This window comes from Corythoichthys intestinalis, chromosome 13 (genome assembly GCF_030265065.1).
Source record: "Corythoichthys intestinalis isolate RoL2023-P3 chromosome 13, ASM3026506v1, whole genome shotgun sequence".
Classification (NCBI taxonomy): domain Eukaryota; kingdom Metazoa; phylum Chordata; class Actinopteri; order Syngnathiformes; family Syngnathidae; genus Corythoichthys; species Corythoichthys intestinalis.
In genome coordinates, this window is record NC_080407.1 from 10,828,413 (window position 1) to 10,842,714 (window position 14,302).

General features: G+C 41.0%; 2 protein-coding genes across 9 annotated transcripts in view; one reads left to right on the forward strand and one right to left on the reverse strand.

The window, feature by feature from the left end:
* impdh1b (IMP (inosine 5'-monophosphate) dehydrogenase 1b) overlaps positions 1 to 14,302 on the forward strand; it is a 145,763-nt gene that overhangs the window by 77,402 nt on the left and 54,059 nt on the right. For all 8 annotated transcript variants that reach the window (XM_057856366.1, XM_057856365.1, XM_057856368.1 and 5 more), the window contains one exon: positions 13,589 to 13,776. The gene's annotated coding sequence lies outside the window, so the exon portion shown is untranslated. The remainder of the gene's footprint in view (positions 1 to 13,588; positions 13,777 to 14,302) is intronic.
* On the reverse strand, positions 7 to 11,447 carry si:dkey-159a18.1 (sortilin). The gene is made up of 20 exons (XM_057856364.1): positions 11,218 to 11,447; positions 11,016 to 11,078; positions 10,867 to 10,943; positions 10,713 to 10,809; positions 10,479 to 10,646; positions 10,286 to 10,359; positions 10,127 to 10,173; positions 9,919 to 10,055; positions 9,765 to 9,848; positions 9,619 to 9,679; positions 6,443 to 6,595; positions 6,272 to 6,369; positions 6,097 to 6,199; positions 4,788 to 4,962; positions 4,483 to 4,676; positions 4,220 to 4,412; positions 2,560 to 2,824; positions 2,387 to 2,493; positions 2,199 to 2,316; positions 7 to 2,123 (listed from the first exon to the last, which is right to left on the reverse strand). The coding sequence occupies exons 1-20, from the start codon at positions 11,404 to 11,406 to the stop codon at positions 2,106 to 2,108; spliced, it is 2,421 nt and encodes an 806-aa protein (XP_057712347.1). The 5' UTR covers positions 11,407 to 11,447; the 3' UTR covers positions 7 to 2,105.

Here is a 14,302-nt window from a genome sequence, read left to right on the forward strand (position 1 = left end):
TTGCGCATGCAAACCGAAAATTGACCCCCCCCAAAATATCCTTTTCTTTGTAGCTTAACTCATTGCCTGCCATTGACATCGATAGACGTCCAATTCATTTAAATTTGGAGAACTGAATGTGAATGCTCATCTCTCAACAGACGTCCAATCCATTTTGACTAGGTGAGGCTCATAGGCGGAGATTGAGGGGGCGGGTGGGGGGCAGTGCCCCACCCATAGGCGGATCTACTATTCAGGCGAAGGAGCCGATCGCCTTAGGCCCCCAACCACTAGTGGGCCCCCAACCAGCTGCCCTTGCCCCAACGAGCAAGGGCTTTTGGGCCACCGGAGCCAGCAGCACCCCCAACTATTCGTCATGTATGATTATATCGGCATACCAAACAAACAAATAACAAAACAAATAAACATTTGAATGCTGCATTTATATGATCTCTCCCCCACACACGCACTACAATGGACTGTTTCACGACGACGGACTGAATATCAGTGGCTTAGCTTCATTTAGCGCCATTTAGCTTCGCCTAGCTCCGCTTAGTTGTTCGTTAGCTTCACTATTTTTACAGCTCACTTGCTACTTTGCACGTCGGCTATCATTTATTTCGAACACATGAGCAAACGTGCTCTCCATGAGAGCCAAAGTGCAGTGAGGGAGAAGTTGAGAACAGGCCACTAATGCCTCTTTTAACTTTCTTCTTCTTCACACCAAACATAAAATACACGACAGCACACCCTGTGGCGAAACAATGCAGTACAGTTCCAATCAGTCATACAATAACACTCAACAGCTGGTTAACAGCATTTGCTAACGAAAAAAAAAATTAAATGATCTATTAGTGACACCACAAGCAATGACGAAGAATGTTTTTTTACGGAGTGTAAAGCTTTCGGTTAGCGGTTTAGCAAACGTACCTCCGGTGAACATTTCAGAATAAAAGCACGTCATGTTCGTCATATAAATAACGATTTCTGGAGTTAATCCCAGATACTTCAGAATTAATATTATAATATGTTAAGTAAATACTACAGAATACAGATTCTACAGTAAGAATAGCTTTCAAATGACACTCTTTATGACAAATATGATTGGCAATGACTAATTATTGTAATTATTATACTGCTATTACATATAATAAAATATATACATCCAGCATAATAATCATGCTGGATTTTTTTTTTTAAAAGAATTGTTTTGAATAATGTTGGAAAGGCAAAGTCAAGATTTCTGAATGTATTTACTTTACATTCTTTTGCACTTGTAAATGCTATCAGCATTTAACCTCATTGTTTATTTGTGATTAATTATTGTTATTTACATGATTATTTGTACTTGAATAAAGAATTGAAGTGTTCCAAAATGATTTTGTGAATTAATAAGCGTCAACAAAAATTTCATTGCTAAATTAGTAAAAAAAAAAAAAAAAAGAAGAAAATTATTAGATTAGTCGACTAATCGTAAAAATAGCCGGCTGACTAATCGGGAGAAAATTTGTCGTTTAGGACAGCCCTAGTGTACCGGAACATATTTCCTCCACACCTTTCTCACTTTTTTAACCCCTGGCCCATGAAAAGGGCCCCTGGATATGTTCGCCCTAGGCCCCAAAATTGCCAAGTCCGCCACTGGCCCCACCGGTGCCTGAGAAATGTCATTGCTATTAATTGACTTTTCTATGAATGAGTTTAAAGGGTAAGTTCAGAGTTTTTGACATTAGGCTTAGTCTTTGAGTTAGCTGGGGTTTAATTAGTCGATGGGAGTTGATTTCAACAAATTCCGTCTGGAATGGCTAAGCTAGCGAGAGTCAATGGTGCCTGCTTAGCATACCAATAAAATATAACATTTGCATGCATGAGAATCACCAATGACCCATGCAATCAATAGTGTTATATGTCAATGGCGGGCAATGAGTTAATTTGCACACAAATCAATAATTTACCAGTCATTTATATAAAACAAGAGGAGTCAACATTCAAACCTTTCAATGTTCAAATAAAAATACTCAAATCAAGCTGGAAGCAAAGTAATTCAAACAAATGGATATAAATAAATAAAGGTATTTCATTTTGTCTTTGCTCGTCAGATCCACTTTAGGGCCAGACCAAGAATAGTTTCACTGGAGAAGAGTTTGCTGAAAAAGAGCCATATTACTGTCATTGTCAATCATTTTAAATATAAAATAGTTTACAAAATGAGTGGTGGTTACGTTATCAGAGTCCTGTGCAAAGGCCGTTCCGTTGCTGCTGTTAGCACTCCCTGGATCACCTGTGACTCCATTGCAGTCATCTTGAATCCGGAGATTGGAGAAGCGATATTCTGGTTCCCTGCAGGGTGACGGTATGAAACAAGTTAGCCGTAATGTCCCAAAAACTTGCGTGCGTCCACTTGGTTCACCTGTACTGATAAACCCCTTTCCTGACGGTGACCAAAGCGCAAATGACGGCGGCCAGTACGGTGACGCCTGCCCCGGAGCACACCAGTATCAGCACCAGCCTCTCTCGCTGGAAACCCAAAAACATCTCTCAATATGTGTGGAAAAAGAGCTTTTAGATTTTGAAACTCCTCACCGGTGTGTCAAAGTGCGTTACAGGCACGGTGAAGTGGGCAGCGGGTGCATCTTGGCTGGGTTTAACACCACAAGGTCTGATGATTGTCTCAACTGCCAGCTGAGAAGAAAATCCCCCCTCGCAGCGGTCACTTGGGACTTTGCGATAGCCCGCCGTAAGGAGCTCGTCCTCCTCTCCGTTCAGGCACATCTCCAAAGTTTTGTTGTGCATGTCAGGCTGTTGCACACACTCTGAGGTGTTCACGTGGCGCTGATAGCCGTAATCACTGTTTACAATGATGGTTTGTTCAGTACAGACATGTCCAAAGTCCGGCCCGGGGGCCAAATGCGGCCCGTGGTCAGATTTCATCCGGCCCCCAGCCTCTGTCATAAAAACAATAATGTCTGGGCCGCACACAGACTTAATTCATTGGTCAGCAATACTGCTACAAGCATATGAAGTAGCTTACACACTAAATGCTGCTCCTCATTTACCCACTAAAAGGGAGCAGCACTCTAAGCAACATTACCACATGTGACCCTTTATTCCCGCTTTTCTAAAATGGCGACAATCAACAAAAAAAAAAGTTGACTGCAACGGCTGGCGCTTCAAGGATAGGTGGAAACTGGACTATTTCGTCACTAAAATACGCAACGACTGTGTCTGCCTCATTTGCAAAGAGACAGTCGCTGTTTTTAAAGAGTTCAATACGAGGCGATATTACCAAACAAGACACTCTGACATGTACGACAAGATTACAGGGTAGATACGTAGTGAGAAATTGAAGCAACTTGAAGCTAGTTTAATTTCACAGCAGCAGTATTTCGCAAGAGCCCAAGAGTCGAAAGAGAACGCCACAAAGGCTAGTTGCAAAATTGTTGAAATTATTAAAAAAAAGTAGTGCTGCAACGATTAATCGATTAACTCCAGTATTCGATTAGAAAATAATCTTCAAACTAAATTTTGGTTGCTTCGAGTATTCGTTTAATTGAAGTGGCATTGTAATGGTTGATTTTAAAAGTGTTTGCATTTCATCTTACTGATGAGGGTGGATACAATGCCCTCTTGTCTGCCTCTTTTCACATGGCTGAATCCAACTGCTCCCTGTTAAGACCAACATAAGCTAAGTTTTTGTTTGAGCGAATGTTTTTTTTAATGCATTCTTAATTTAGTTTGTAGGTATATTTAGCCGTTTTTTGTGGGAATATGTGTCTGAACCACTTGTTAAGAGCATTGTAAAAAAAAAAAAAAAAACGTTAGCATTTTATAGCATTTAAGCTAGCAGACTTTTTCTATCCAAGTTAGCCAATTGTTCTTTTGTTGTACACAGATCCTCATTTTTTAAAAAAAAAATATGAATGAATGAATGAATATTGTTTGAGGCTCAGCTCAGGTGTTTTAATTTTTCATGTTCCTTACCCGATTACTCGAACAAACTAGTCCATCGATTAATCGACTACTAAAATATTCAAGAGCTGCAGCCCTATAACGAAGCAAATGTGACACACAGAATGACTTGCTAAAATTTGCTTAAATATATTGTTCTACGTAAAGAACGTCAGCCAAGGTCGGCCCCCCGCATTTTTACCACACCAAATCTGGCCCCCTTTGCAAAATGTTTGGACACCCCTGGTTTAGTATAACTGCTGCACAGATCTTTCTTATTATTTGCAGTTCTCACCACAAAAAATCTTCCCTGGTGCACTGGCATGGGCTCTCTTTCTTTACCATGACGTAGCCACGACCGTTCCGACACACGGCTTGTTTCTTCCGCCTCCGGTAAGTCTCCTTGACGCCTAGGACGCAGCCATCCCTCTTAGAAGCACCCCCCTCAGTCGAATGCGCTAACCACTCCTCATAATCCTGATCGTTACCTGAAACAATTTCATCTGAATGTATTGCTGGCTTACCCTTGAGGTTCATTTAAAATTTTCAACAACTTACATTCTCTGGTGATAAGGCTCTGGAAGTCAATGGTGACAGCGACCCACATGGGTTGGTTGTCGTCCTCTGGACGGAAACCCCATACACTGACACTCATGGCCTTGGTGCCTGGTTCGGAAGCCAAGCCGGCAAAAAAGAAGGGCTGCTCAGTGAAATTGTATGACTTCCAGCAGTGACCCTCGTCCGTCGAGAACCTGAGACGTAAAGAAATAAGGTAATCTTAGAAGATGGGAACAAAAACAAGCGATGTTTGTCGGAAGCAGGTGTAGGAACCTGAAATGGAAAGCGAAAAGCAACAACCATACTTAATCGTCTTGACTTGTCCTTCACGCTGTGCCTCCACGGCCACGATGAGCCCGCCAGAGTCCAATATGCTGTAATGGTGGGGACCCTTGAGCGTGCCCCTCCAGTTGTAACCCCCGTCAGAGGAGACAAACACATCTGGACGCTGCCACAATGACAGGCAATCGCCCACCGTCCCTACAGCAGAAGAGATTCTGTTTTTATCTATCGTTTTATTCTGCTTACCGTATTTTTCGGACTACAAGTCCTGAGTATAAGTCGCACAAGCCAAAAAATGCCCAACAAAGAGAATATAAACATATATAAGTCGCACCGGAGTATAAGTCGCATTTTTGGGGGAAATTTACTTGATAAAATCCAACACATAGAACAGATATGTCATCTTGATAGGCAATTTAATATAAAAATACAATAGAGAACAACATGCTGAATAAATGTACAGTGTACAGTGCATGAACAACGAAATGCGAATATACTGTCCTCACCAGGACGCTACTGCTCGGTCCTGGCTATATACAGCGAACTCCAAAAAGACAATGCTGGACGTCCGCATAATTTGCTGAATCAATTTGGTCCTCGATAGCAAACAGGTTCGCATCAACGTAAATAAATGATAATTAGGTACTATTACAGCAATAACGTAACAGGTTAGCATGCGTTTGCTAGCATTAGCACACCGTTCAAACAACCACACAACTGGCTCTAAGTGTCCGATCGCGGGTGGAAAACACAACAACAACAGAAAAGTTGATACACGCAGGCATTGCCTGTGTAGAGATATTTTAAAAGCATAAACAATGAACGTAGGTTCGCAGCCGGCTTTCTCTCTCGCTAACTCGCCCACTCACTCACTCAGAGCTACGTAGCTGTCCGTCTTCTTCTGGCGTGCGAGCGCTCTTCTTCACGTAAAGAAGTGCGAGTGCGCTCCCAAGTGGGCGTGAAAGCACCACAAACTAAATGCATCCATTTCAATATAAAAAAGTCAATAATACAATTGAACATACATTGCCAAAGGCAGAACGCGAACGTGGCCATAGCTATTAAGAGTTATTCAGATAACTATAGCATGCTAACAAGTTTACAAAACCATCAGTCCAAAACACCAAAATAACATGTGAAATTACATCATAATGTGTTAATAATTTCACACATAAGTCGCTCCTGAGTATAAGTCGCACCCCCAACAAAATATGAAAAAAACTGCGACTTATAGTCCGAAAAATACGGTATGTCGTTTGCTGGTTTCTTTGTTCTAACTGGAAAGCATCTGTAAAAGCGCTCTACAAGGATATGAAATCAGTGATTGATTACCATGAGCGATAACCAGACCGACAGCAGTGGGCTCAGACATGAGGAGCATGGGGACTATGCGATTGATGCGACTGTGTTCTCCGTGAATATGAAGGTTGCACTGCTGAAAAAAGTGATGGAGGGTTTGGTCAAACGTATAAAGAAACAATACAAGTTTGAACTGCATGAAACACACATTCTTTACTTCCTTCCCACATTCTACATTCTGAGGTTTGGAAAGCTGATGCCACGTCCCTCCCCGGTTGAATGAAATGACAGATCTGATTCGTCCGTCTGCAACAGCAAATGAAAAAAAAACATCTCTTTAACGACTAGTTAAATATGACACGGGTACCGACGAGCCTACCTTTGTCCAGTTTGTTGGTGAGGTATACGCCACGCAGTGACGTAATGTTCCGGAAATCGCTCTTGCGTTGCCCGTCAAACAAATGACGCTCCAGGGATTTAGAAAACAGGATGCCGCGGTCATCCGACGTGTACATGGTCCCGAAGTAGGTGTCTATGGTAATTAACAGCGAGACTTTTATCCATGTCATAAATCTGTCATGCGCAGCAATGACGGACAAGGTCATCTTAAATAAGCGACACACACATTAGGAGTGTGTTTGTTTATGCTCTTGTGATACACCCTGATGTCCAGATACTTGGGGTGTAACGGTACACTAAAATCTCGGTTCAGTACTTACCTCGGTTTTGAGGTCACGGTTCGGTTCATTTTCGGTACAGTAAGAAAACAAAATGTAAAATATAAATGTGCTAGTTGTTTATTACACACTTTTGTGCTTTCAACAATAGAAACATTAGCCTATACAAAGCTAGAATTCTGCTCAAAAAGTAGCGGGTATTTAAAGATAATCCAACAACAATTTGCCTTTCAGACTCCGCGTATTGGTCAGCTTTCTTTATGAAAGTAAGAAGAAAAAATAAGTCCTGTGCTAAAGAGAAAAGCAATCCCAACGACAAGGATTTTAACATGTATTTTACAAATGAAGTGCCTCAATGAATCTTTTTTTTTTTTTCTTATGATCGGTTTTCAAAAGTTTTATTGGTGGATTTTCTCAAGTTAAAGCACCACACAGAAATTAATAAATTTAATTGTGTAAGCAGTACCTCTGTATTATTCTTATTATTTAATTGCAGGTGTTTTAGCTCATTTCAATTTATTTTAATTAAATGGGCTATTATTTATTTTATTATGTGTTCATATTTTACAAATGTAGTATTCATTTATATTGTATATTTTATGTTGTATAACTTTAGTTCCTATGTGAATATTAGTTCCTACTTGTTTTGTTGTTGTAGGAGGGTTTTGTATTGAACACGGGGCCGTGTTGGTTATTATTATAGCAGAGAAGACAGCAGTCAATCAACAAAGACAAGTCAACTGTGCCCTGATCTACCACTTAAGGGATCTGATGGGCTCCAAAAGTGGGTTACGATTGCATATTAGTTTGAAAATTGACCGGATCCACCGTATTTTTACACGAGTGACTTCCGGTCTGCCCGATCCTAGCTACCGGTAGTAGTATTGACGCAGGAGGGTCGCGTCTCGCGTCTAATAAACTCTGCCTTTCTTTTCGCGTGTGTCGTGTAGGCATGTGCCGGTATGAGATTTTGACAGTACAATAACCGTGCGCAAAAATAACGCGGTTTCACGGTATCACGGTATTGCAATTATAGATCCAAAATGTGTTGAGAGGTATGGATTTAAAAAAACAAAACAAAAAACTTTTTTTTCTGGGATTTTTTATTTTTCAGAAAATATTTGTAAATTTGAACATTAATGTTAAAATAAATAAATAAAATAAAAAAATATTTTAAATAACATTAAAATAAATAGAACTTATAGACTACCCAGAGCCACAGCTCAGGTTGGTCAAGATTAGAGCAAAAAGAAAATTAATTGCTATAAAAATGTAAAAACACTTCTAAATAAAAAAAATATATATATATACTGTACAACTTTTTTTTTTTTGAGGGGAAAAAAGCTCAAGTGAAGTTTCGCCATTTTCAGCCACTGTGTCAACTCTAGTCTACATGTCATGTACTGTCATCTACTTGTGTTAAAAAGACAAATAATTCATAAGTTAATAAGTAAAAATGGATAAGTTAGTTAAAATGTAAATGTTGTGTAAAGGTTTCATCTAAGAAACAGTGGGAGTGAGACCTCTCCTTGTCCAGCGAACGTGCATTTGTGCTTCGGGCAAGATCATCTGTCGCAATTAGCGAAATTTGACGCCATCCTTTTTTGCGTCATTCAAGCTTGGTTCTTAGTGGGATTTATAACCTCGACGAAGTTGCTCTCCCAGCTAAGACTAGGCGACCATTCGTCTTTGTAAGTTTTTAGTTTGTATTTTGAATTTGAAAGGAAAATGTTTGTTTTTGGCAAAATTTTTCATGGTGTTTATGGATATGATGACTTCCTCAAATTCTGTTGTTTGTGCTAATGAAGCTACTCACACGTTTAAAATACTATTGTACAACGTTTTAAATGTATTCATTTTGTATATTTCAGTTACCATGATTTGAGACCTCCATAAATTCAAGAAAAGTATGCCTTTTGTTTGGAGTGTTTTTTTTTTGGTTCGCCGGCTGTCTAGCAGAATAGCATCACTGACAAACACAGCAACAACTGGAGAGGGAGGGGTGAGCGCTGCCGCTCCAAGACAGTTCTGGCTGCATTTTTGAGACATGTAAAATAGCAAATACCGCACTACAGTACGACGGAAAATTTTAGTGGTTTTGAAACGGTGATGTTTTCATACCACGGTAAACCTTGAAACCGGTAACCGGCACATGCCTAGCGTCGTGTTGAGCCGCTTCTGGGACGCGTCTAACACGCGGCCGCACTGTGACTGGTGTGCATTCGCTGATTGACTTTAACGCCCGTGTTTCACTGCATTCTTGGGGCGGCCACGTTGTCGCGCCGTTGAGTTTTCTGGGTTATATTGTCCGACTGTGTTGGTCCTAATTATAGTAGAGAAGACGGAGTAAATATAATCTACACAAAGAAACTGTAACGCGATCGACTCACAGCCTCGAAAAGTAAGGGTTACATTACGTCAGAAACTCGTTCGGTACACCTCCGTTCCGAACCGAGCACCACGTACCGAAACGGTTCAATACAAATACATGTACCGTTACACCCTTACCAGATGCACAGCCTTTTGCAGCATAACCCAAATCTCCCGCCCCCCGCTTTCGACAAAAGATAAGCCACCTGTATCTCCCCTCCTTATCTTAAGCCCGGTCAACATAACAGCAGGATTTAAAACAAAAGAAGGAATTGCAACCATTTACGTGACACGGGTGTTAAAATGAGTGAAGAGGATTGGAGATAATGTAGGGGGAAAAAAGGAAATAAAACACTGTCCAGCTGGCATGGTGTGCGCAAACATGACAAAATGATTTGTCAGCAACACCTCAAACTCGTGAAACCAGTTCGGTCTTTGCTGTCGAGCTTTTCCATTACATAAAAAAAGTCTGTGCCAAGTTTTGAACTCTTTCCATCTTTGTTTGTACCTCCTGGGTTGTCCACATGCATGAAAAGCATGTCCTCATCTCCGTCTAAAATGGAGTAAAACTGAAAACGCACACAAATGAGTATGAAGGCATGAGAATGTGGTTATTGCCATGACTGATTTCATTCTCGGAACTGAAACGCTCACTTGTTCAGTTGAGGCCGACGGGAGTAACGCTCGGCTGAAGGTGTCTCCTTGGTCCGACGAAAAATACATGACCCTCGGGGATCGCTAGTAGGAAAATGACACAAATGCCATCCGAAGCATCACCTGTAGCAGCGCATCTTAGACGATATTTTACCGTGTCCTCCATGACGGAAAAGAAGAGAAAAGCGCCGATGTAGCCAAAACTGTAGACATCCTCGTGAATGGTAGTGAAGGTCTTGCCGAGGTCTTTGGTCCTCTTCAACTGCATATCGCCCCTTTCTTCTGCGTCCACTAAAACCACAGGAGGTAAAAGTCTGTATTTCTTTCATGTACACAAGATAACCGGCCATTTGTGCTCTTACTTGTGTCTGCTTTGCTGCAACTAAAGAACAAATTGACACCAGCTCCCCTAAAGTAAGAGAGAGATGTATGTTAAAGCATTCAATAGAAATCCATTCTTAAACATATTTTGTTTTCCAAGGCTTTGGTTTCGGTGCATCTCATTTCCTGTTGATTCTCACCATGAGAAAGAATGCACTCCATCATGCACTTTTGTCCACGTGGCGCCAAAGTCCAGCGAGAGCCACAGAGCGCCCTGCATGTCAGGACCAGGAACACATTGGCCGTGTTTACCCTCTTCTCTTAAAGGTGTGACATGTGCGCTTGCAATAGTGTTTCTTTAAAAGTAGAGCAAACACGCTACGAGTGACTCACGTCTATGCTGAGCGCCACCAACAAGTCGGGGTTGAGGAAATGGTAGTTGATGGGCTGTGCTAGGTGGAAGGGGAGCTGGACAAAATGAAAGGTGGCACCGGCATCCGTAGAGGTGAAAACGATGCCCCCCGGATGGTCCACCACTGGTGTGTCAGCAGTCAGTATCACCTTCTCGAAAACATACCGAAGTGTAAAGTACTCCATGAGTATCACTCGTCAAAAAATCCCACTTACAGAACTTCCTGGTCCTACACTGACGCCAAATTCCTCTTTGATAAAAGTGTGGTTGATGCTGGATGAGATGTCGTGGAAGGACTTGCCGTAATCGGTACTGGGAAGATAACGTGTGATTAGACATTGATACCTATCGTTGTTTTTGAACACTCACCTCCTGTAAAGGCGTGAGGAGCCTCCTTCAAGGAAAGTGTCTATGGGAGCACTGATTGTGGATAGCACCAGGACGACCTAGATAATAGATTTTTGCTTATATTGTGAAAATAGTTGTACAGAAACAATGTGTTTTGTTGCAACACTCACCCCGGTATCGTCGCCCACCCAAGTGAGAATCACGTAGGAGCCGTCGTCTCCATTAAAACCCGTCTAAAAGCAAAATTTCAATTTTACATGACCCAATGAAAACACCGCAGAACCATAAAAAAATCATGACCCTTCGTTTGAGAACCAAAGTAAACAAACTTGCAGTTTGGCCTTAGTCACTTATGTTAATTGGACACCTCACCTCGTGTGTGTTGTCGTCCAGAACTTGATGCTCGACAGGTGTCAGGGTGACCTGGCATGACTCGAATGCAGGACCACTAGAAGCCCTGGAGTTGCCAGCAGAAGGAGCGGCGCCCCTGCGGGGGAGCGTACGCGCATCTGCCCTGAATTGGAGCAGAAAGCAAAGCGCAAAGACCCGCCTCCAGATCATGACCAGTGCCGGAACCACTCGGGAGCACCAGACAAAGTGACCACGGGCGTCTTTGTGTACTGCGAGTGAGGGGGGAGAGCCAGAAGAGGAAGGTGCGTGGGACTGGGAGTGGGGAGGGAACGGCTCATTTACATGGAAAGTGCTGCGTCCTCTCCGGTAGGTGTTGAGCCCGCATCCCCCTCACCTACGCTCACGCCCGGGGGAATTTTGCGCACACGGGCCCCGTGTGACTTTAAAGCACACATGTAGGCTCTACTTGAGCAACAATTCTACATTTGAACAGAACACTTATCATTACAATTCACCAATCGCTAAGTTTAAGGAAAATTTAGCTTTGTCAAACCCCTTTTTTTCTTTTGGATTTCTTCCTGTCGGTGCCGATGTCACAAATGTCCACAAGATGGGGCTGTCCTCGGGTATTTACATTGTATGCGTCTTATGAGCCGTTTACATGGTGATGCTGCAACACCGAGACGCAACAAATTTGTTGCGGAATGGCCTCGCCTGTACATGGTGACGGCGAAAACGGAAGACACAAACTTTTGATTCTGGCCTCCAAGGCGGGTATTGCTCCCAAACCATATGAATGGAACGCTCTCGCGCCGATGTTGTCAGCAATAGCACAGGTCACTTTGGACATGCACAGTCGCTGCTACGAAACATTCAAAACAGCAAACATGGAAGAATAGCGGCTTTTAATTGACTGTTTTTGTAATATTTTTAATTTAAATTAGGGCTGTTAAACGATTAAAATTTTTAATCGAGTTAATTACTGCTTAAAAATTAATCGTAACTAATCGCAATTCAAACCATCTATAAAATATGCCATATTTTTCTGTAAATTATTGTTGGAATGGAAAGATAAGACACAAGATCGATATATACATTCAACATACGGTACATAAGTACTGTATTTGTTTATTATAACAATAAATCGACAAGATGGCATTAACATTATTAACATTCTGTTAAAGCGATCCATGGATAGAAAGACTTGTAGTTCTTAAAAGATAAATGTTAGTACAAGTTATAGAAATTTTATATTAAAACCCCTCTTAATGTTTTCGTTTTAATAAAGTTTGTAAAATTTTCAATCAAAAAATAAACTAGTAACCCGCCATTGCTGATGTCAATAATAATAATCAGTCGCACCCAAGCGCCAGCAGAGGACAACAAAACTCCAAAAAACACAAGTAACAAGTGGACATTGCACTGTGCTGTCATTTTAATCTGTTTGAGCGGGGCATGTGCGTTAATTGCGTCAAATATTTTAACGTGATTAATTTAAAAAATTAATTACCACCCGTTAACGCGATAATTTTGACAGCCCTAATTTATTTTATTTTTTATTCGCGTTTTTGTGCCTTTTGAAGCAAAAAAAAAAAAAAAAAAATGCATGGATGCCAGTGTTTTGATGTTTTTGTTTGTTTGTTTGTTTGAAAAGCAATGTTATACAATCATTTAAACTTGCAAAGAACAGCATATGCACAAGAAATACAAAAGAAAAAATACATTATGAATAAGTATGAATAAAACTGCAAAATAAAACAAAAATCTACCTTATCACGACACCCATGATATTTGTGGATGTAATGTACACAATCTTCGACAACAAATAATCAAAATTATTTATCTTAAGTTTTTGATATGTTGTTAAAAAAAACGGAAAAAGTTCTAAGTATAATAAACAATTATATCCATCCCTGGCACTTGAGCACAAAAGTGCATTTTGTGACTTTAGAGTTGTTTTGACTCCAAAAAGAGAAAGTAAATGTTGCAGACAGTACAACCTTCTCTGGCTGTTGATCCAGCAGTTAAATGTCTCAGTGACAACTTTATTAAACAGCACTTTAGGTCAAATTTCTATTCACAGGATATTTATTTGGATCAGTCACAAGACGTCAAATAAAACAAAAGGCCCTTAATGAAATTGCCTATTTTGCTATGTTTACAATGCCTTATGAGACCCAAATATTGGTATGAAAATAATTCCCACATGCTCCTTGCAGGCGTTATGAGCCTTTTAGCATAACATAGCTCTTGCTGTGGTGTATCTATCCTTGTACAGTAAATTCTGCTGTTGTCTCAGCGATTTACAGTAGTGCTCCTCTGTCACATTTTTAAGCTGCCAGTTTCAGAAGATTCATCTACTCATGTATCATGTTGTCCTCCCTCTCTTTAGTCCACGTCCAAGGTTGCAGACGACTCCCCCATGATGCGCCAGACCTTTCTCCATCTCCAGCATCCAGTGTCGGTCCTGGACGTACATCAGGGCTCCAACTGAGTCAGCCAGACTGAAGATGAAAGAGAAGATGGCCACGGCTGTTCCGAAGAAGTAGAGTTTTAGAACAGCTGGAATCATGGCTTCAGGTGAGCAACAACAACCCTGTTGTAATAGAATCAAAGATATATAGAAACAATATATACCAGAAGAATCTGTCAGAAATTAACACCAACCTTAAAACTACTTTTCATTGACCATCTAATGGAGGACGAATAGCATTCATGGTGCCTTTAGTGTTGCAGTACATGACAAAACCTACACGTGTATTAGACGTAATTTACTTGCGGATTTGTGTGTGTGATAATAATAGCGACTTTAAAGTGCATTTAGTTTGGATAATATACACCTAAAACCATTTAACCATTCAAATCGTGCATGACTCGGACTACATTTTCGTTCAACCAGAGCACGTGAACGCACCAGCAGCAAGACGGCACCAAATTCGCACAACGTGGACTTAACGTTTTACAAAAGAATAAACGGTGCGCATTACCGTGCCATTTCGCTTAGTTCTCGTCATTTTCAAAAGCATGTCTGTGGCAGTTTGCTAACCTCGAAGGAACTCACTGTATCTTGCTTCTTGAAATGATATTTTGAGGAAGGTTGCCTCAG